The sequence below is a fragment of the Aspergillus tubingensis genome (assembly GCF_013340325.1).
Source record: "Aspergillus tubingensis WU-2223L DNA, scaffold_15, whole genome shotgun sequence".
NCBI classification, from domain to species: domain Eukaryota; kingdom Fungi; phylum Ascomycota; class Eurotiomycetes; order Eurotiales; family Aspergillaceae; genus Aspergillus; species Aspergillus tubingensis.
Window position 1 is genome coordinate 1,347,800 of NW_023336289.1, and position 19,373 is coordinate 1,367,172.

Genomic DNA, 19,373 nt, shown 5'->3' on the forward strand with positions numbered 1-19,373 from the left:
ATTTGACATACGAAGCCAAGAATCTTCACTTGTGAATTGCTAGCTCCAACATAAAGACTATTAGCCAATGTCTCAATAGTGAATAGATATACGGACATAGTTAAAGACTGAAAGGGTGACACATCCAAATTTGCAGGCTCCAGCTTAAGGATGCCCATTCCCAAAACGGAACTGTCACCCTTTTCCGTGCTTTGATTGGTCAACGGGGCCAATGTCCGCAAGCGTCAGCCCTACTCGTTTACTACTATACTACTACTAGACTAGTATACAGAATACAGTTAGAACATCTTCCGAGCTTCCGGTAGGTAACTGGATTGCCCCGTCAAGGTTGGCCAACATTCTACTATTTTCTCATCCAGTCTCACCTCATCCCTGTTAGTCGGACATTCTAGCGCAACGACGTAAGCATGACCAAAGAATGCTATCTAGTTAATCAGCTCAGCTTACGATCCCCTTTCTCATACTAAAATCTTCTGGGGGATCCACCCGCTCCGAAGTCCCCCCATTGCCCCTGAATCCGGGCGTTAATCATCATCGATATCCACAATGACTATAGTATTGAGAGTTGGATTGCTACCCGGCCCCTGATCCACCAGCCCCATCCGAGGTTCCTCAGCCTCAGCTCGTAGCAAATGGAACGCGCGCGCGACAGCCTAAGCTAGTCCCTCGTAAATAGCCGCCAATGGACCTGCTACAAACAAACGCCCCCAAAATAGTGGAGACCAATCAGATTCCCATCATTTGGACCCCTGCTACGACCTGACCAATAAAAGCAGCTTTTAAATGGCCGCCTACAGACCTGCTGAAGCTTGATTGATGCAGCTGTGCAGTTACAATGAATGGATCATGCAGAGTAGGGTTACACCCAAGCCTCCCTCCCACGGATGAGACCCCGTCAAAACCCGCAAACGTCCCAGGGTCACACTCTCTCCTTCGTTTAGCCTCAGACCCTGATTTTCTCGGTCCAGACTATGCCGGCGTTGCAGTGGTTTCCAGTTCCATGGAAATAGACCTAGCACCTAGCAGAAGGAAGTAGTGCTATCCACCACTACTAGTACTAGATATATCCAGGTTTGACCGTGAGATGGTTCTTTTGGCGGAGTGAAACGCCCCCAATGGCCACCACGCGCTTCTTTGGAGACACTGTTTATTAGTATTACTTTTGTGTCAACTGGAAGGCCCGTTAAGAGTCCCTCCCAATAATGGCTATCCTGGATATTCCGCCCAAGGAGGCTTCAGTATGGCCTGTTACACTGGGCATTCTGTATGTAGTCCACCAGTCAGCCAAAATCACCAGCGTTAACCATTGAATGTAGGTCGTGGGTGTTTTGGTCGAACTTGACCATTTTATTCAATAAATGGGTGATTGAGTCCACTGAATTTAGTACGTGAATTACTCCAATCCACTATACTCACTACGAACATGAACATCCCACTAACATTCTCCAGGATACCGTGAGTTTGTCTTCATGATGTGAGGGAGTATATCAACACAGTCTAACCAACAATTCCAACCCAGCAATCATCCTAACAACATGGCATCTCGTCTTCGCAACCCTTGCTACTCAACTTCTCGCCCGAACCACCACCATGCTCGACGGTCGCAAGAGAATGCGTATGGACGGCCGAACCTACGTCCGCATGATCATCCCCATCGGCATTCTTTACAGCGGTAGTCTCGTCTGCAGCAACATCGTCTACCTCTACCTGAATGTTTCCTTTATTCAAATGCTCAAAGTATGCCCCCCATCGCCCGCAATATAAATTGTCAATACTAAGGAAACAAAAACAGGCCTGTGGCCCAATAGTAACCCTCCTCACCAGCTGGGCCTGGCATGTCAAAACCCCGTCGCTTGAATCCTTCCTCAACATCCTCCTCATTGCCTTCAGTGTCGCCCTCGCCGTCGCCGGCGAAGTCCAATTCTCCTGGCTCGGCGTCATCTACCAACTCGCCAGTCTTGTCTTCGACGCCAACCGTCTTGTCATGATCCAGATCCTGCTGTCAGACGAGGGCCAGAAAATGGATCCCCTGGTGACACTGTACTACTCTGCACCGGTGTGCGCTTTCACGAACTTTATGATCGCGTTTTATACTGAGCTGCGCGGGTTCAGTTGGAGTGTGGTTGGGGAGACTGGGTTCGGGGTGTTGTTAGCGAATGCCGCGGTGGGGTTTATGTTGAATGTGTCGATTTTTGTTCTGGTGTGTATTTCCCATTTCTTTTCAGCCCTGGGTGGTCATGAGGTGATGATTGTATGTGAGTGCTAATGAACCTGGATATGTCTAGATTGGGAAGACATCCGGTTTGACTATGACGCTGGTCAGTGTGCCAAAGAACATCCTATTGATTGTTTGTTCTGTGGTAATTTGGGGCACGCAGATCACTTCGCTTCAGATGGTTGGATATGCGATTGCGCTGTTTGGGTTGTTGTATTATTCTCTGGGGTGGACGACTATTAGGAGGGCATATGATTCTGGGTATGTCAGGCTGGTTGGGAGACAAGTAGAGAGGGTGGAGAAAGAGGAGGAAAATGTATAGAGTGGAGGAGATGCGGTTTCTTGATGGCTTTTGTTTTGGTGTTGTTGATTGAGGGTTCTAGGTCGGCGTTTAGAGAGGTATGTAATATAAGATAATATCATACTACTTGGATATATTGGAGTCTCTGAAATTATAAGACTATATCAGCTTTAGGTGACTACATTCTTGGGCTAATAAGCAGCGAAAGTCTATGAAAACCTCGACTAGAATCTACAGCAACTCGCAGAAAGAATGCTATGAATCAGCACACTACTAAAATCACCTCAGTACCCTATAGGTACTTCAGTGTACGCATCATGAAAACACTAAGTTGGGTTATGGCTTGTGCCGTCCGCACTTTCCTTGATCGTGTAGACTCAACTACAACTTGATGCGCTATAACCCTTTCAATGGTCCTATGGTAATGTCTTTCTATGTATATAGTCAGTTAAATTATTGCGATCTAATAAGAATAGTGCTAACCTACAGTAGCTCGGCGCTGCACCGTCGGAACAAAGCCCGGGGAGTGGATCCATAATGTCGCGGGGTTGGGACCGGAATTGCGCCGACCAGCGGGGAAGACTTTACGAGTAAGCAGTTCTACTATATCTACCATCCTTTCCCAGAAAAACTACTAGTGACACTTGGATAGTCATATCTTTCTCACCCTCTAGTCTCGTTAGCAAACTCATCATGGACCAGTTGAACGACATTGGTGGCCGATTGGCCCTTATTACCGGCGCCTCAGGAGGGTAAACTCTCTTCCACTCCCATCCATACCACACTTGGAGTCGTCAATAAGTTCATTATTAACAAACAAATACTATAGCATCGGTGCCGCCTGTGCCCGCCAACTAGCCGCCAAATCCGTGCACTTAGCCCTCACCTACTCATCCAATTCGACATCCATAACCACCCTCCAGAAAGAGCTCCAAAACGAACACCCCGCCCTCGTTATCACTATCCACCAAGTCGACGTCTCCTCACCCGTCCAGATCACCACCCTTTTCACCGAGATCCAATCCCAACACAACAACCGCACCCCGGACATCCTCATCTCCAATGCCGGGTACGGCAAACGGGTCCCGCAAGTATGGGACATCACGACGGAGGAATTCGATTACACTCTGACCGTGAATCTACGGGCCTCGTTCCTGCTCGTCAAGGGGGTAGTCGAGCACATGAAGGCGCAGCGCTGGGGACGGATTATCTTCATGTCGTCGATTGCGGGGTATGGGGGTGGCATTAACGGGTGTCATTATGCGGCATCAAAGGCCGGGTTGACGGGCATGATGAAGAACTTGGCAACGAGGTTAGCAGAGTACAACATTAGTGTCAATGATGTTGCGCCGGCGATGATTGGGGATACAGGGATGATCCCTAATGCTGAGGCCATTCCGGAGGTGGCAAGCACGATTCCCCTAGGGAGGTTGGGGTTGCCGGAGGAGGTGGCTAATGTTGTCACTATGTTAGTGAAGACGGGGTATATGACAGGGCAGAGTTTATTGTTGGCGGGAGGGTTGAAATGATAGGTTTCTTCGATTAATATAGATGTATGGATTCAATATAGATGTATGAATTCAATTCAAAATCATCTTTATGTTCTTTGACTTGATCGCGTCCGCTATATAAGTTTGTATGGATGGATGTGGGCTGTTTCTCTGAGGATTGTGAGCACGAGCACTATTGTTTCTTTCTGGTCGCTAGCTTATCTATGGGTAGGTTATCGCATGAGCAAAGGGACAGTATATCTAGAGAATCTACCTTTCCACAACCAATAAATGAGTAACTTACTAGTAAACACACGCGAGCAGCATGATGAAAGCATGTAATACTCTTAGCTAAGGACCCATAGAACACAACCAGTCAGAGAACAGCGATAGCTCATCACAGCACGAGGAAGTACACTTGACAAAAACACAGCCAGATGTCAGTCATTACTATTAGATTGTTAGATGTGCCCTTGATTCCTCAACTGTATCGTGAAATTCCAATATTCCAAACAGGCAGTATTAATCCTATGCTACATCGTCTATTTCTATGATGCCGTGAGAACTAGAACAATAACCAATTATTATCTACTGCCTCTTACCTTCCAGGCGAGAGGGGAGGTTGTGATCCTGGAGGGAGATGAGTATGTGTGGATGGGTAGTATATAGTATACTGCCATCGGGAAGCCGTCATGCTGACATCATTGCCGTTGCATCGCGACAGTTTTCCAATCACATTTCTATCGCGAAGAGAAAGAAAATGGCTACAAACTCCCAAGAACCAAATACATGAACAGTAGCCAGGATGTTCATTATTACATTTTTGCACTGGATAGCAGACTATCTGCTGTCTTTGGTCAAGATGGTAAGCCTTACCTCTGTCGCCTATCACAGCAACTAACGGGTCTTAGGTCCATAATAGAGAGGTTGGATGGATCACCATAGAGCGCAAGGTAACATTCTCGCTGATCGCTTTTAATCCATGCGCCGTACTTACAGGAGACAGACCGGTAAACATATGCGGGAACAGCAGCCGCTGTGGAAGAAGCTTAAGCTGCTTCTCTTATTCAACCCGTTAACAGAATGGCTGGATACCACTCACCTGATGCGATTATACTTGCATCATACTGCCGTTGAAGAAGGTACTTTTTCTGTTTCTCTTTTTTCTCGAGACCCAGCGTTGACCCCAGCAGGCAAACAAGAAGCCACCCCTGCATCTCGGAAACGCATCAAGGCCTTTGTTGACTTCTACCATATCAACATGAACGACTTCACCCCTTCCGACATAACAGCCTATGCAACATTTGAGGACTTCTTCGTACGTGCCCACAAGCCCGGCTCACGCCCAATCTACCGTAAAGACGACCCTACGGCTGCAGTGATAGTTGCCGACTCGCGCGTCGTTGCCTACGAAGCCGTAGCCGAGAGCAAGAAGATATGGATCAAGGGGAATGATTTCTCTATCACGAATCTGGTAATGGATAAGCAATTGGGCCCGAAGTTCGCGGATGGCCCGGTGGCGAGTTTTCGGTTGTCGCCGCAGGATTATCATCGGTACCATAGTCCGGTTTCGGGGACCATTAAGCAGTTTCGAAGCATGCCGGGTGACTATTATGAGGTAGATCCGATAGCGCTGCAGAGTCAGGTGGACATCTTAACGAGGAATGCGAGGGATTATGTGGTTATTGAAACGAAGGAGTTTGGGGAAGTGCTTTTTGTGGCTATTGGGGCTTCGCAGGTGGGGACAGTTAGGTATGCACTTTTTGAGTTGTGGTGCCAGTTGAAGAGTGCTAATGGTCAATAGGATTCATCCGCAGTATCAGCAATCGGGGACTCAGATACACAAGGGTGATGAGCTTGGGATCTTCCAGTTTGGAGGGTCGTCCATTATTGTGGCATTCCAGAAGGGTCGTATACAGTTTGATGAGGACATTCTGAAGGCGAGTAAGAACGCCATTGCTGTTGATGTTGAAGTGGGGATGAGTCTGGGTCGGGCTGTCGGTGAGAAGGTACATGACGAGCTATAGTATCAGTTAGTGGCTAGTGGATGCCATGCTGGAAGCAGGACAATATTAGTGTTGGGCTTGTGCCCTTTTATTAGTCAAGATAAAATTCGGTAGACGGACTGGGGCCATGGTGGACCTAAGAATACCCGTCATCAAAGAATTTATATTCAGTCTGATAAATATGTGACAATGACGATCCTGGATAATAATCTGCAGTAGGGTTTATCTACTACTAGTCCTTCACAAGCACCTGTCTCCGCAGTAGATGAACAGTGTTCGTCAACAACCCATCATGAAGGAAGCGGGTGCCACCGACAAACTAGGCGTGAGATACCTGACTCTGATAGGCATGACCGACAGAAAGAAAGGAAAACAGCTCATGTGAGCTACTAGTAGTTTGGATGATCCACTCAGCTATGTTGGTTGATCATCTACCACCTCGGTATGTGGGCCAGTGACTATCACGTGACAGCCCAATACCCACTTTCTCCAGCCCAGTCGGTGGCCACCTCAACTACTGCCTATCTATCTATCTACAGAATGGCGCCGGTTATCTAGAGCGACCCTGTTTCCATCATTATTATCTCTCAGCATTATCCCTGCATCTTTGTCCATCACTGTATCGCCATGAAAGGCCTTCGAGGGCAGAATAAAAAGTCTTCCTGGGGGAACACAAGACTATCCGACCTGCTATGGTCGGTGACACTACTTCCAGGCCTGATCTCCGCTTATCAGCCCGTATACCTCGGATCCCGACCAGCGTCGCCCTTCCTCCCTCCTCAGATCCCGCTGGGTGACTCGCCCCCCCTCTCAGACACCCACGAATTCACGCTTCGCCATATCTTTCACCGAGGAACTTATCAAGATCCTGATCTCCATCGCCGGCTAGATATCACGCCAGACACTCGTCTTCGGGCCGTCTCAGACGAAGGAGTCGAAACCGATGTCGTCACACCGAACACTCCGCTGGTTGCTTCGTCAAAACCGCTCACAATCGAAAGGCTTGCAGACCGACGCCTGTCGGTCATTGAAGAACACCTAGTGACTGCACGATCCTCTGGCTCGGCAGTGGCGCTGTCGCCGTCCGATTGGGTCATGGATACGCTGCCGGGCCCGAATGTCACAGAGAAGAAGACGGTCGTTGCTTTGGCAATGATGACGGCGAATGACTACATCGAGGTACCTGGGACCGGGGATTGGCAGGATATTCATGGTCGGTTCAACCACTCTGGAAGTTTTGGGTGGCAAGGAGACGGGCTCCGAGGTCACGTATATGCCGATAAGACCAATAGCACGGTGGTCATCTCCCTCAAGGGAACTTCACCGGCCTTGTTCGATGGCGAGGGCACTACTACAAATGATAAAATTAACGACAATCTATTCTTCAGCTGCTGCTGTGGCCAGGGGGGCTCTTACCTCTGGCGGCAAGTCTGCGATTGCCAGACAACCCTGTACAATGCGAACCTGACGTGCATTGTTGAGGCGATGCTAGATGAGAACCGATATTATCGCGCCTCAATCGACCTTTACTCTAATATCACCGAGATGTACCCAAATGCCAACGTTTGGCTGACCGGCCATTCTTTGGGTGGTGCGGTGTCCAGCTTGCTAGGCTTGACATTTGGGGTACCAGTTGTTACCTTCGAAGCTGTTCCGGAAGCACTCCCAGCAGCTCGTTTGGGTCTTCCCAGTCCGCCAGGACATGACTCACGTTACCCTCAGTCACGTAAGAACACTGGATCATATCATTTCGGACATACGGCAGACCCGGTCTACATGGGAACTTGCAATGGAGTTAGCTCGGTTTGTACCTGGGGTGGCTACGCCATGGAATCCGCATGCCATACTGGTCAGATGTGTGTCTATGACACTGTTGAAGACAAGGGCTGGCGTGTTGGACTCAGCAAACATCGCATTAACTATGTCATTGCGAATGTTCTTGCTGGCTACGACGATGTGCCTCCCTGTGCGCCTGAAGAGGAGTGCTACGATTGTGAACTCTGGAAGTTTTTCCGCAGTAACGGCTCTGAAATCACTACTACCACCTCGGCCACCTCTACATCCACGTCTACTACGACTAGCAGAACATCTACCTGCAAGACTCCCGGATGGTGGGGCTGCTTGGATCCAACCACGACGGGCGAAACAACGTCGACCTCCACCTCCACCTCCACCTGCAAGACCCCTGGCTGGTTTGGCTGCAAAGATCCAACAACCACCTCGGATATTACATCTGCACCAACAATCACCACAACTGAACCTCCCATGACCTCGACCACTACCTGCAAGACCCCCGGCTGGTTCGGCTGCAAGGATGAAACAACAACTCCAGTTGTGATTGCACCTGCAGCAACCCTCACCATAACTGAGCCTCCCGTTACCTCGACTACTACCGGCAAGCACTTGGGCAGGTTGTGAACATCCATAGAGTCAAGCGTCGATTCGACTCACCTTTTCGAACCTGCTTCCTCTGCCTTCACAGTCGCCCGAAGAGACAAGCTAGATGGCGCGCAGGAAGCCTCTTCATCGGCTTGAGGCATAAGCACCGATCATGCCGGCAAGCATAACAATAAACAACTCCCGTGTCGAGCAACACCCGAATGAACTTCACGCCGGCACTGGCCCCACGAGACGCCTTACCAGACATACTCCACACCTGGTTTGCGAGGAATCCTTCTGAGCCCGAAAGTTGAATTTCCTTTCCACTCTTGCCAAGTTCGCGCGGCAACGCGCTTCATGTGACATAACGCATTTTGGTACGACTATCAGCATTGCTAGACAAGCGTGATTTTGGCGTTTTGAGTTTCCTTTGATTCCCTTTCTTTTTGGCTATTTCTCAGTGGTCCATTTGGCATCGCTGTCATACCATTTTACATTGAGTACTCGCCGTGGCACAGAGAAGCTGGCAAACGGATTGTCCCAATTAATGGCGAGATCATCAGCGGTGAATTTGGGGGCCCATAAACGAGGCGTATCTACCAGCTTGTAAAAAGAATCTGCAACTTCTAGCTGACCGGCCTCTCGGTAAGCGAGAGCAAGGAACATAGCAGACAAATCGCTGCCCATGTTCAATCCCAGCTCCCACCACTCGAGAGCAAGATTATTGTAGTATTCGTGGGGTGCCAGACCACGGACAATGCTGGAGTAAAGAGTTTCCAATCTACCCTTTTTGAGTACCTCGCTAGAGTCTTCTTCCGACCGCGGAACAAACGTCTTCTCTCCCCGACGGGGGAACAGTCCTCTCGCAGTAAGGTAGTAGAAATGGGCCAAAGAGGCGCAAGCACTGGGAACACCGGCCATTGCAGCCTGATGCATGTACTGCTCGTACTTCTCATAATCACCAGCCTCAAACATCGCGGAAGCATAACTCGACAAGTAGTTAGGCTCTTGGTAATCCACTCCTGCCAGACGGGCCAGCTCATCTCTGCTAACGCCCCAATTCACTCCCTTCTTCTTCAGCCCCTCTTGTAGTTGGATATACGTCGGCCACACCTGGGGAATGTTGTAGAACGAAAGAGGCGTCTCCAGGCCCTCCACTCGTGTCGAAGGATAGATAGTCGACATGAGCTCATCCATAAACGGCACCGCGCTTTCATGTTCCCCGCGGGCAATCAGCGTTCTCACATAAACATGCATAGCACGAGGATCACGTTCTTGCAACGCCCATTGTTCAACTTTATCCAGGAATTGTGTGCGTAGGGGGTAATTCGGATGCGCATCGTCGAGGTTCCGTTGAGCGAGCATAAGGGCAGGGGATCTTGCGCCTGCGAGAGCACAAGCACTGTGGAGCCAAACTTCCAGGGCACGATTATCGGGACTCAGTAGGCACCTCGAAACGTTCCAGATGACCTCGACGTTGGTGGAAATTGCGCGAATCGCACGTGCGGATGGAGGCTGGGAATAGGCGGTTCGCAGTAGGGATTGTGCGATTTGTTTGTATTTTTCGAGGCTCAGCTTCGCGCGACCGTAACTTCCTTCATAGCTGTGGGTTTCCTTCCACCGGTCATAGTGTTCCTCCACGGTCTTCTCCAGCCTTTGTAGCATTTTCTCGACATCGCCTTGGACAGTGTGGGCGAATACTCCGTCAATGGTGAAGACGGCTTGTCTCCGAGTGGATTGAGCTTTCCGCGCGATGGGAGATCGTGGCGCTGCATAAGAGGGCGTCGTCGTATGGAAAGATTTGGCTTCATAGCCGGAGAGTCGGTGATGGCGGGTCGAATAGCTCAGGGGAGTGGAAGTGCGCGTTAGGGAGATGGCTTCCGGGTGCAATTGCAGGCGACATTGTCGCAGGACAGAGGAGGTCCGGGAAAGGGACATTATGAGGACGTTGATCAGCCGTAAGTGAGAGATATCGAGAGGTCACTTGCGTGGGATCCCGACCAGTGTTGATATGATAGCAGTAAGTTGGTCCGGTTGTGGTCACGTGTTACACAGGCCATTATGCACGGTCATGTGATGACTTAGTAATCAAATATTCATGATTTACTAACTAGTTATGATTTTTTGTTTACATATTCTTCATGGCATGAAGTCGTACTATCATTTCATGGATCTGTCTTCTTCAATATATTCTACTGTGTTCTGTTTGCATGTGCTGCGGAAAGTGTTGAGTTCAACAGTATACATGGCGTCTCTTTCTGCTCAATGAAGTTGCCGCGATACGATATATTATCAGGGTTGGCAGCTATCGGGGAAATGTAAAAGTCTGAGACTGTGAGACAGAAGATATTTATCAGCATCCGAGAAAGCCCCGAAGTATAGGCTGCTACTACATAATTCAAAGCTCTTAATTACGAGTCAATGGTTCAACAACAACATATCTCGGTGCTATACTCAATTAATTCTCCTGTGATAAGGGGGAATGAGAGAATATTGGGGGGAGTGAGAGAACGTTGGGGAGGGAAGCGCGATAACACTAGACGAACTAGTGACAGGCGAGCAAGTCAAACAAACAACATTATGTGGTCCTTGATGAGTGCCTCGTTATCGCATTTGGAAGTATAACCGATAAACTCCGCGTGATCCAGCGCGCAAAATGGTATATAAATCAAAGTTTCGGGGTGTGGATGTAGGGACGGATGTGAGAGTAGAAGTAAGCGTGGATTCGATCTTAATCCATCAATGATGGGCAAGTAACTGAGCTATGGAGCACGTGAATCCCATTACATGCTTAGCGATTGCCTCGAAGAGCCTCCCTAGCCCTAGGTAGCTCCCTAGGCTTAGGTAGAGCGCAACGCGACTTAGTTCTCCCCCGCCTTGTTGGTCTGCACAAAGGATGTCTGGGACTGGGCTTGATGCCCGGAAAGTGTCTCTGCCGACACTTGGTGCATTGAGCGGCGAGGGTTCGGTGAACTGAAGTGTTGACGAAGTGGGAGATCCGCCGACGATACATCAGTGCTTCGAGTGATAGTCTTATGGAATGGTGCCTTGCCAGGCATGCCCGTCGGCATGGGCCCGGTTTGCCTCGGTACGGTCATAGGAATACCAGGCGACTTGAGAACGTAGTCTTCGAACTCTTTCATAGTCCTTCGTTCTTCGCGCAGCTCTTCCCGTTCTTGACGCTCTTCTTTCGTCATGACGCAGTTTTGCAAGCTGACGCCGAGCACGACAACGTAGTATAGGCTGTTAAGCAAATTAGCTGGCCGTTCCCAAAAAAAGGATATCAGAGGATAAGGGCGTCCTCACATGAGAATTATCGAAAATGCAAACAGTGCCTTGGCTTGCATACAGTAGTGAACGTCTGTTTTGACGGCAGCCACTGAGCATTTCTTCGTGATGTACCATGGTGCGCCCGGTTGAGGATGCTCGGGGTCAGACATGTCGGGACCGGCCTGATAACGAACGGAATAGATATACACGGCGATCAAGCCAGCGTGGACAAAGGCCGACAAGGGCGGAGTAAGCATGTGAAGGATGTGGACCGGAATCTTTGTAATCCACACGAAGACACTCAGAATTCCAAGGACGAGGTTGTACTCGGTGATGCTGCTTTAGTGTCAGTCATGACATAGGGGGGTTCTTGACTAGAAGGCTTTCACATACAATGAACTCCAGACAATGGGGGTCTTGAAGGACCGATGGTTGGCCGCGGCGTAGAGCCTTTCATTTGGCGAACTGTTAAACCCATTGTCGGCGCCATCCTGCCAGAGCTTCGTCCGGTAGAGGTCATGAGAGGCGATACCCGTAAGCGTGAGGATGATGACCGTAAGAGGCAGTTCGATGGTCATCAATATATACATCAAGTTGTGATTACGCCATTTCGTTGGGAAGAGATCACGAAGCGGCGGCATGCGCATGCGCATCATGACTGGTGGTGTTGATTTATGCGAAGACGTCAAAGTCAACTAGGAAGATGAACCACGACGGATAGTATCACGGTAGAAAGTGTACTCGCTCTGATGGAGTGCCTGGGCTCGTGTTTCACCTGCGACTGAAGTCCAGGTCGGTTGTGGCTGTACGTTCAGCTCACTGGCATCAAACACCAAGTGCTAACACATAGATGAGAGCAAGGAGAGAGGAATGGCTACCAGAGAGAGGAGCTCCGGATGATCAGCCGGGGAGATGGAGAGGATAAGAAGTCTGGCACCCCAGAAGCGCCGGCGTCCATCCTCTTGTGGTGCATGGTCCAGATGAGGAGAACGGCGCTATCACAGCAATGCAATGGCAAGGCAGGAAAGCGGGAAATGCAGTTGATGTTTCCCACGGGTTGCATTTGGCCAATGCTTGCCGTCTAGGAAGCGCCAGCATCGGCGCCAGGCCGGGGTCTATCACCAATGAGGAGGCAGAAGTAGCCGTTTGGTTGACAGCCGTCACACGCCTAGCGTGTGATGGGGAAGGCGATCTGCATGCTCCCAGCAACCCTCTACGCACCGAGACAAAGAGAGGAATCTGGCCACCCGTTGGTGGGTGCGACCCATGAGAGTATCAGCTCTAATAGCTAATGACTACTCCGTATTAGATGGCTCAATACCTCCGTGCTAAGGGGAAGAAATGTCGAGGCAGGGGGACGATGAATGAGGTGGTGTAAGGTCATGTGACCATGGCCATTCATTTTTATTGGAAGACTGCTCGAGGATGTCCAATCAGAGTGTGAAGCGCCCAGGTGGAGCAAACTGGCAGACTGTAAGTAAGTAGTTGTGATTTACTAGTACAGTACTGTTGTGACTGCACCTGCATAAGAGGACTGGAGGAGGGGTTGACAGTCATTAGGAACACCATCAGTTCCCTGTTTATCTCACTGAGCCATTTCGTTGAATCAGTAGGATGTGATGTTGAAGCACAAAGATGGGAATGAGTACATACAAAGTAGTAGTACACTTCGCTGCAAACAAACCAAGAAGGCACATGACATGCCCCAACGTCATCCATCTAGCCTCGACTCAACACTACTTCGTACCAAACCAGCAATGCGCTCTTGATAACTACAACACAGTCAATTTCGGGGCAAAAAATCACATACTCTAATCCATGTAAAGGCACTAAATGTTTATCCCGCCAGCTGGCCCTGTGAATCCTCTAACTACTGCTGCTACCATTTCCAAGAAGCAACAGTCCTTCGCAACATTCATTGGATCTCCGGATGCGGAGACTCCGACTAGTACTGCAGTGCCATCAACTGCTCCCAGTCCAATCTCGCCATCACCCATCAGCTCTCTTCTCTAAGCGCCAGCTATCGGCTACCAACCAATTGTGCTGTTATCACCAAGCACACCACATGAGCTCCCCGACAAACCGGAAGGGCTCACTGCCCCATCAATTGCGCACCGCTGCCGAACCCCGCCAGAACCGACTGTACAATGTCCGGTTGTCGCATATCGAACAGGCCAATCCTTCCGTGCGACTGCTACAGCTGACCATCCCTCCGGAGGTCCAAAATATCGAAGATGAAGGCCAGGAAGTGGATGAAGTATGATTTTCTTTTCCATAATGATCTATGTCTCTAAATGACATTTCCAACCGCACACCTATAATCTCTATACTCTCAGCGACATATCCGCTTTCCGACCGACCGTATATACATACTATCATACTGACACCCAACAGTTAGCCAACCCCCAACAACCCCTAACATTCCTCCCGGGTCAATGGCTGGACGTCCATATTCCCTCCATCCCAAACGCAGGCGGCTTCAGTATTACCTCCACTCCAGCCGACGCACAAGTCCTCCCATCCCTAGAATTCCCCGCCGAGGCAATCACCACTGATGAAACCGACGTTCCACCCATCGACTCGCGCGGTCGGCCACCCTACGTAGAGTTAGCCGTGCAATATGCGCCCTCCAACCCAGCCAGCGTATGGCTCTGGCGACCGGCGGATCAGATTCTAGGCACGGAACTTAGTATCCGCGTCGGAGGGAGTTTTGTATGGCCACCATCTTCCCGCGTGGACTTGACGAAAGTTCGAAATGTAGTCTTCGTGGCAGGTGGTGTAGGGATCAAGTGAGTGTTTTCTGTTTTCTGTCGACTCACCAACAGGAAAGATGATTCATAACTAAATACTAACACAACCCTAGCCCACTGATATCCATGCTCTCGCATCTAAACAATGGCGATGAGATCGCTCTTCCTCACCCATCATTCAATATTCGATTTTTGTACTCAACGAAACTCCCACGGACGGAAGAAGGAACAGTAACCGGGAATGGTACTAGTAGTCTGCAGCAGGTCTTGTTTCTTTCACGTCTACGACAGATCATTGCGTCGCAGTCACAGATTCGTCGATTGCAGATTAGTTTAGATCTTTTCATCACCGATCCTGGTTTGGATCGAAGTTCTCTTACTGAATTTGCGGAATCTGGGGATCTGAACCTGCACACGCGGAGGATCAATCGGGATGATTTACGCAAGGCGGTCAGTAGAGCTGATGGTAGTATTGAGGCGGAAGAGACGGTGTGTTATGTGTGTGGTCCGCCTGGGATGACGGATGATGTGGTGAGCAGCCTTGAGGGCTTTCTCGGGGACACGGAGCGCGTCTATTATGAAAAGTGGTGGTGATAGAGTAGGAAGGAAGGAAGGAAGGAAAAGAAGATAAAAATAATCAATTTTCTCGAGAAATTGCCTGCTATCGCGGCCCACGCATCCTGAAGATGCTTGAATCGAATACCAATATGATACAAGGAAAAGAAAATGAATGCCCGCCGGTTAAGTCTCAAATAGGAACGAACGCCTCCCCAGTAATAGATGTAAGAGCCTCGAATAGATGATATCGTCCGAAAAGCAGCGCCAGATGCGTCTCGCGTGACCCAGCTCAAAAAGAAAGGAGAAATAATACCAATCAGCGCCTTGGAAAGGCATCAATCTCCATTTCACTTTTCTTGTTCGGGCCCTTTGACAATGCCACCGTCGATAATCATCATCTCATCAATTTTGGCTTCCGTCTCGCCATACTCCAGCCGCTTGTATGTCACCACACGGCCAGGGTTCATGTCAAAATCATAGAACCGCACGCGGCGCACATAACCCCCGTATCCTCCGTACCCGCCGAAACCAGCGCCTCCTCCATAGCACATCCACAGGGACGGCTTTTCCTCGTTATCTCGATTGAGCATGCAGTAGTCATTGACATGGTCACTGAAGCGGGTTAGCAAAGAGTCATGGATGGGTGGGAAAGACATCGCTTACTGTCCGCAGCTCACGAACAGGATACCCTCTTCCTCGAGGGCATCCTTGAAGCCCGAGTTAAAGCCCGGCGCTGTTGGAGCTTCTGTCCAGTTACCCCGGTAGTAGTTATTGGGATCACGATACTCCGGCAATGGAATGTGAATGAAAGCCATGTTCATGTGCATGTGGGTGTATTCATGGTGCTTGGTCTTCAGCCCTTGGGCCGTGTTCTTAAACCACCGAATCTGACTCGGCTTGATCCAGTCATACCCGCGATAATTCCGCTCATCAGGAGAGTACGAGTGTGAGTCCAAAAGGTAAAGGGTTAGCGCTGAGTGGGTGGTGCTTCCGCGGCCAAGAATCTCGACATAATAGTTTCCGACTCCGTCGATTTCCTCGGGGCCCGCAGTAGATAAAGAGTACGGCAAATCCTCCAAGATAGTCATAAGCTCCGGTCGCTTCAGGTTACCCTCATCATCATGGTTGCCGAAAATGGCCGCGTAGGGTATCTTGCGATCAACAAGGAGTTTAACGGACTTGAAAAGAGCACTCTGAGCATCCCTCGACGTCTCACCATTAACCTGGTCGCCACTTAATACAACAAAATCAGGCTGCTCTTCGTCTAGAAGCCTTTCCACGAACTCTAGCGTCCGAGGATCGGCTTCACACTTCTGCCCTGGAACGGGTTCAGCCGGGACGGGTTCACGGCAAGCCCCTAGGCCGGTGCTCAGATGCAAGTCAGCCAGCTGCATGATCTTGAAGCGCCCATTCTCGTTTATCCTGGGCACCGGTTTCTTCGTTTTGGGAGGATCTCCCCGACGGACGCTGATTCGAGTTTCCAGTTCCTCCGTACGGCTATCCAGTAGCAATGGAGTATCCCTGACTTCCCAGCCAATTCGCGGATCGACTGCATCGGCACCAAAGAGGACATCGATAGCGGTGATTGCTTTTCCAGAGTCACTCGCGTGGCGCTTAGCGGTTCGCTTGAGCCAGATACCACCGGGTCTTTGCTCCCATGTCTCTGCCTGGGCCTCAGGATCCTCCGAATACTCGGGAACAAGTCGGCTAATCTTAAGGTCAATAACAACCTTGTCTGTAGGAAGCAGTTCTTCCTCTTTCTTTCGCTCAAATCGAACAAATGCGCTTGAGGTCCAGCCGGTGCGAAGGTAGAGGTCTTTCTCGACCTGGGACCAGGACTCCTGGCTAGGTTGACAGTTTGAGAAAACGTTGATGGAAGAACAAGTCACAACGGTGACATCGGTGATGGCGAAGCCAGCATAGTGGGATGGAAGATGGCCGTGGATGGAGGCAGGAAGGACACGGAACCTGTTGTCCAAGGTCACGACGAGAAGGGCGATGAAAGATGCGAAAATCGCGAGCTGCACGCCCGCTCGAACCTATAGAGATATCCGATTAGTTCTGAATCTTCTGATAGGAGCACTCCATGATCAGAAGAAAAGGGACATACAAGTCGGCGTGTCATGCTAGGAATAGTTGATACCCCTGGCCAGTTCTAATCAAATAAGAAGTGGCCGAGCGCAGAAGCATATTGAAACACAAAGCCGCAAGAAAGTATTGGGGCTCGCCACAGAGAAGACCTGATACTAGGTCATCTCAAGGGGCCATTAATTCGTAAGGAGGGGAAAGAAGGTGGTCAAGTACCGGAAGATATCCTTCCTATTCATTCATTCAGCTCGGAGCCAATCCCTTTGGGAAGGCGGTCGGTCACATGTCAGTGCCCAGCCGGGGTGATAGTCAGCGACTAACCTGTTAAGGTATAGCCACGTAGACCCCTACGCTAGTCCTTTTCAAGATATAGTTGGCACCTGCCACATAATATGTGTATCATTCCCTCGAGTAACCTACTCAAGGATACTAGTATGTAAAGAAATTTATGCTACCGGTACGTATATACTCAATTCGTCAGTATCCACCACCATGGCAACTATGAAAATCAAATCGATCACGGCTGAAAAGCATCAGTTGTTCTTGGGACGGCCCGGGGGAATCTCCTGGACAGCAACACGGCGACTCGGGATTCTCTTGGTTGTACTCCGTAATAAGAATAGATACCGAGTTATTAAGTAGCATGAACAGCCTATGCCAGCATGTTTTGAATGAACAAAAAGAAGCGATCAGCTACGACGGCAAAGAGAAAAAAAGAAAGCAGATAGCATGTCCTGGTTTCGATCCAGGGACCTCCGGGTTATGAGCCCGGCGCTCTTCCCCTGAGCTAACATGCTTAGTGGACATTTTGAGTGTCCCCATTTTAATATATAATCCAGCTACTAACTGGTCAAACCTACTAATCTAGAGCCTGTTTTGGATGGGGCTAATTTCCAATCAGCTCGTCCATTACATTTGCACGCCGACTGCTAGTCGTACCAGCAATCCATGCGACTGAAACGACTGCTTATAATAACCTTATTCATTAGCCCATCATAATACTTTCCCTAGACGTTACAGGCTCGCCAGCTCCGTCTCTGCTTGCAGTAATCACGGTCACGTGCCACGGAGATTCCATCTCCTTCCCGATCCCGCGGATCTTCCCTACTAGTACGCTTTCTTGAGCCAGCCCCTTTTAATCGTGTATCCTCATTGCCTACGGAGTACGGAATCCACGTTTATGCCGGGGTAGGCAACCTTCTCCAACTACATAGCCATGTCCAATATGATTTCCTCGACTTTTGCCCCCAGTCTTTCGCGCCGGGACACCAAATCCAGCATCAGTCATGACCCATCGGTGGGGTCCATGCCACCCCCGTTAACGAGTGGTAGCGGATCACTTGGGCCTCAAAGCGCAGCAGCAATCTATCAGCACATCCACGATATGGCTGCTAAGCGGATCTCTACACTGGGTTATCTGCGGAAAGCGCATGAAGGCCGCATCTATTGGTTCAATACAGTTCACTTTTCCCGGACCGATATCAGTCGACTGCCATACTTTGAGCCCCGTAAACTCGCCCGTCGCGCCATCAATTACCTTCTCTTGGGCCTCTCCCTGCCTCCGATTCTCGATGTCAGCACGACACCCGTGGAATTCCTTCGCGCACTCAACACCCTCTTAATTGAATTCGAGGCTTTTCAGCAAGTGCATCCTCCCGACGGCACCTCCTCCTCCACCCTCACTCGCGCCCGTATCCCTCAGATGTTCAAGCGCGCCGCTCACGCCGGCACGAAAGCGCGCCGCACCAGCTCGGCTACAGAAATCGGCCTACCGATACAATCCAGTGACCCGTCAGATTTGAAGTCAATGGCGAATAACTCAGCCAGCGCGGCGGCAGCGACCGTCTCGTTTCCGCATACGGAGGCCTCGGAGCTCCTCCCCGGTGAGGAATACACATATCTTCTGACGCCATTATTGCCATTTGAACCGGACTATTTCGAAACATTTGTTACCCTGTGTGATATTCTCATTGACTGTTACACGCGATTGGTGTCGCTAGTCTTCACACCTTCAGTATGTACTGTCGCACTGGGGGAAATGTTTTCCAAGGCGGATGCCAAGATAAGGAAGATTATGGTGGCGGGGATCATACGCGAATTTGAGGATGCCAGCCGTCACCAGGCCAAGAGCGAACTCAACAGCGTTGGTCGCGTGGTTTTGGGCGGGTTGATGGGCTGATCTGAAACGGTGACATGGGTTGTCAGGATTCCACTCTCAATTTCATTGCCTCCGCTGGTGACGAACCGAAATGCGGGCGCTGGCAGCTCCCTAACCTATAGCTACTCAAGGCCAATGAGAGGCAAGTGATTGAGTCA

The 19,373-nt window shown here is 50.0% G+C and overlaps 9 protein-coding genes and 1 non-coding gene across 10 annotated transcripts; 6 read left to right on the forward strand and 4 right to left on the reverse strand.

Annotated features, from left to right (window-relative positions):
* Positions 1-1,202: 1,202 nt before the first annotated feature.
* On the forward strand, positions 1,203-2,537 carry AtWU_11277 (uncharacterized protein; the record flags this gene model as incomplete). Its single annotated transcript, XM_035506377.1, has 6 exons — positions 1,203-1,264; positions 1,317-1,384; positions 1,450-1,455; positions 1,520-1,737; positions 1,793-2,200; positions 2,286-2,537. 6 exons carry the CDS (start codon positions 1,203-1,205, stop codon positions 2,535-2,537), a joined length of 1,014 nt encoding a protein of 337 aa, XP_035362270.1.
* A 672-nt stretch (positions 2,538-3,209) lies between these two features.
* On the forward strand, positions 3,210-4,045 carry AtWU_11278 (SDR family NAD(P)-dependent oxidoreductase; the record flags this gene model as incomplete). The annotated part of the gene is made up of 2 exons (XM_035506378.1): positions 3,210-3,268; positions 3,346-4,045. 2 exons carry the CDS (start codon positions 3,210-3,212, stop codon positions 4,043-4,045), a joined length of 759 nt encoding a protein of 252 aa, XP_035362271.1.
* An 823-nt stretch (positions 4,046-4,868) lies between these two features.
* AtWU_11279 (putative phosphatidylserine decarboxylase) lies at positions 4,869-6,033 on the forward strand (the record flags this gene model as incomplete). Its single annotated transcript, XM_035506379.1, has 5 exons — positions 4,869-4,871; positions 4,918-4,959; positions 5,013-5,148; positions 5,200-5,758; positions 5,811-6,033. The coding sequence occupies 5 exons, from the start codon at positions 4,869-4,871 to the stop codon at positions 6,031-6,033; spliced, it is 963 nt and encodes a 320-aa protein (XP_035362272.1).
* Positions 6,034-6,639: 606 nt separating this feature from the next.
* On the forward strand, positions 6,640-8,430 carry atg15 (triglyceride lipase ATG15; the record flags this gene model as incomplete). Its single annotated transcript, XM_035506380.1, has 1 exon — positions 6,640-8,430. The coding sequence occupies one exon, from the start codon at positions 6,640-6,642 to the stop codon at positions 8,428-8,430; it is 1,791 nt and encodes a 596-aa protein (XP_035362273.1).
* Positions 8,431-8,841: 411 nt separating this feature from the next.
* AtWU_11281 (uncharacterized protein) lies at positions 8,842-10,329 on the reverse strand (the record flags this gene model as incomplete). The annotated part of the gene is made up of 1 exon (XM_035506381.1): positions 8,842-10,329. The coding sequence occupies one exon, from the start codon at positions 10,327-10,329 to the stop codon at positions 8,842-8,844; it is 1,488 nt and encodes a 495-aa protein (XP_035362274.1).
* Positions 10,330-11,252: 923 nt separating this feature from the next.
* AtWU_11282 (uncharacterized protein) lies at positions 11,253-12,317 on the reverse strand (the record flags this gene model as incomplete). The annotated part of the gene is made up of 3 exons (XM_035506382.1): positions 11,253-11,634; positions 11,698-11,997; positions 12,055-12,317. 3 exons carry the CDS (start codon positions 12,315-12,317, stop codon positions 11,253-11,255), a joined length of 945 nt encoding a protein of 314 aa, XP_035362275.1.
* Positions 12,318-13,726: 1,409 nt separating this feature from the next.
* On the forward strand, positions 13,727-15,005 carry AtWU_11283 (FAD-dependent oxidoreductase; the record flags this gene model as incomplete). Its single annotated transcript, XM_035506383.1, has 3 exons — positions 13,727-13,918; positions 14,056-14,450; positions 14,525-15,005. 3 exons carry the CDS (start codon positions 13,727-13,729, stop codon positions 15,003-15,005), a joined length of 1,068 nt encoding a protein of 355 aa, XP_035362276.1.
* A 311-nt stretch (positions 15,006-15,316) lies between these two features.
* Positions 15,317-17,094, reverse strand: AtWU_11284 (metallophosphoesterase family protein; the record flags this gene model as incomplete). Its single annotated transcript, XM_035506384.1, has 3 exons — positions 15,317-15,581; positions 15,633-17,008; positions 17,080-17,094. The coding sequence occupies 3 exons, from the start codon at positions 17,092-17,094 to the stop codon at positions 15,317-15,319; spliced, it is 1,656 nt and encodes a 551-aa protein (XP_035362277.1).
* Positions 17,095-17,782: 688 nt separating this feature from the next.
* AtWU_t265 lies at positions 17,783-17,854 on the reverse strand. Its single transcript has one exon. It is a non-coding gene; the product is annotated as a tRNA-Met (tRNA).
* A 419-nt stretch (positions 17,855-18,273) lies between these two features.
* Positions 18,274-19,236, forward strand: AtWU_11285 (uncharacterized protein; the record flags this gene model as incomplete). Its single annotated transcript, XM_035506385.1, has 1 exon — positions 18,274-19,236. The coding sequence occupies one exon, from the start codon at positions 18,274-18,276 to the stop codon at positions 19,234-19,236; it is 963 nt and encodes a 320-aa protein (XP_035362278.1).
* Between the last annotated feature and the right edge of the window lie 137 nt (positions 19,237-19,373).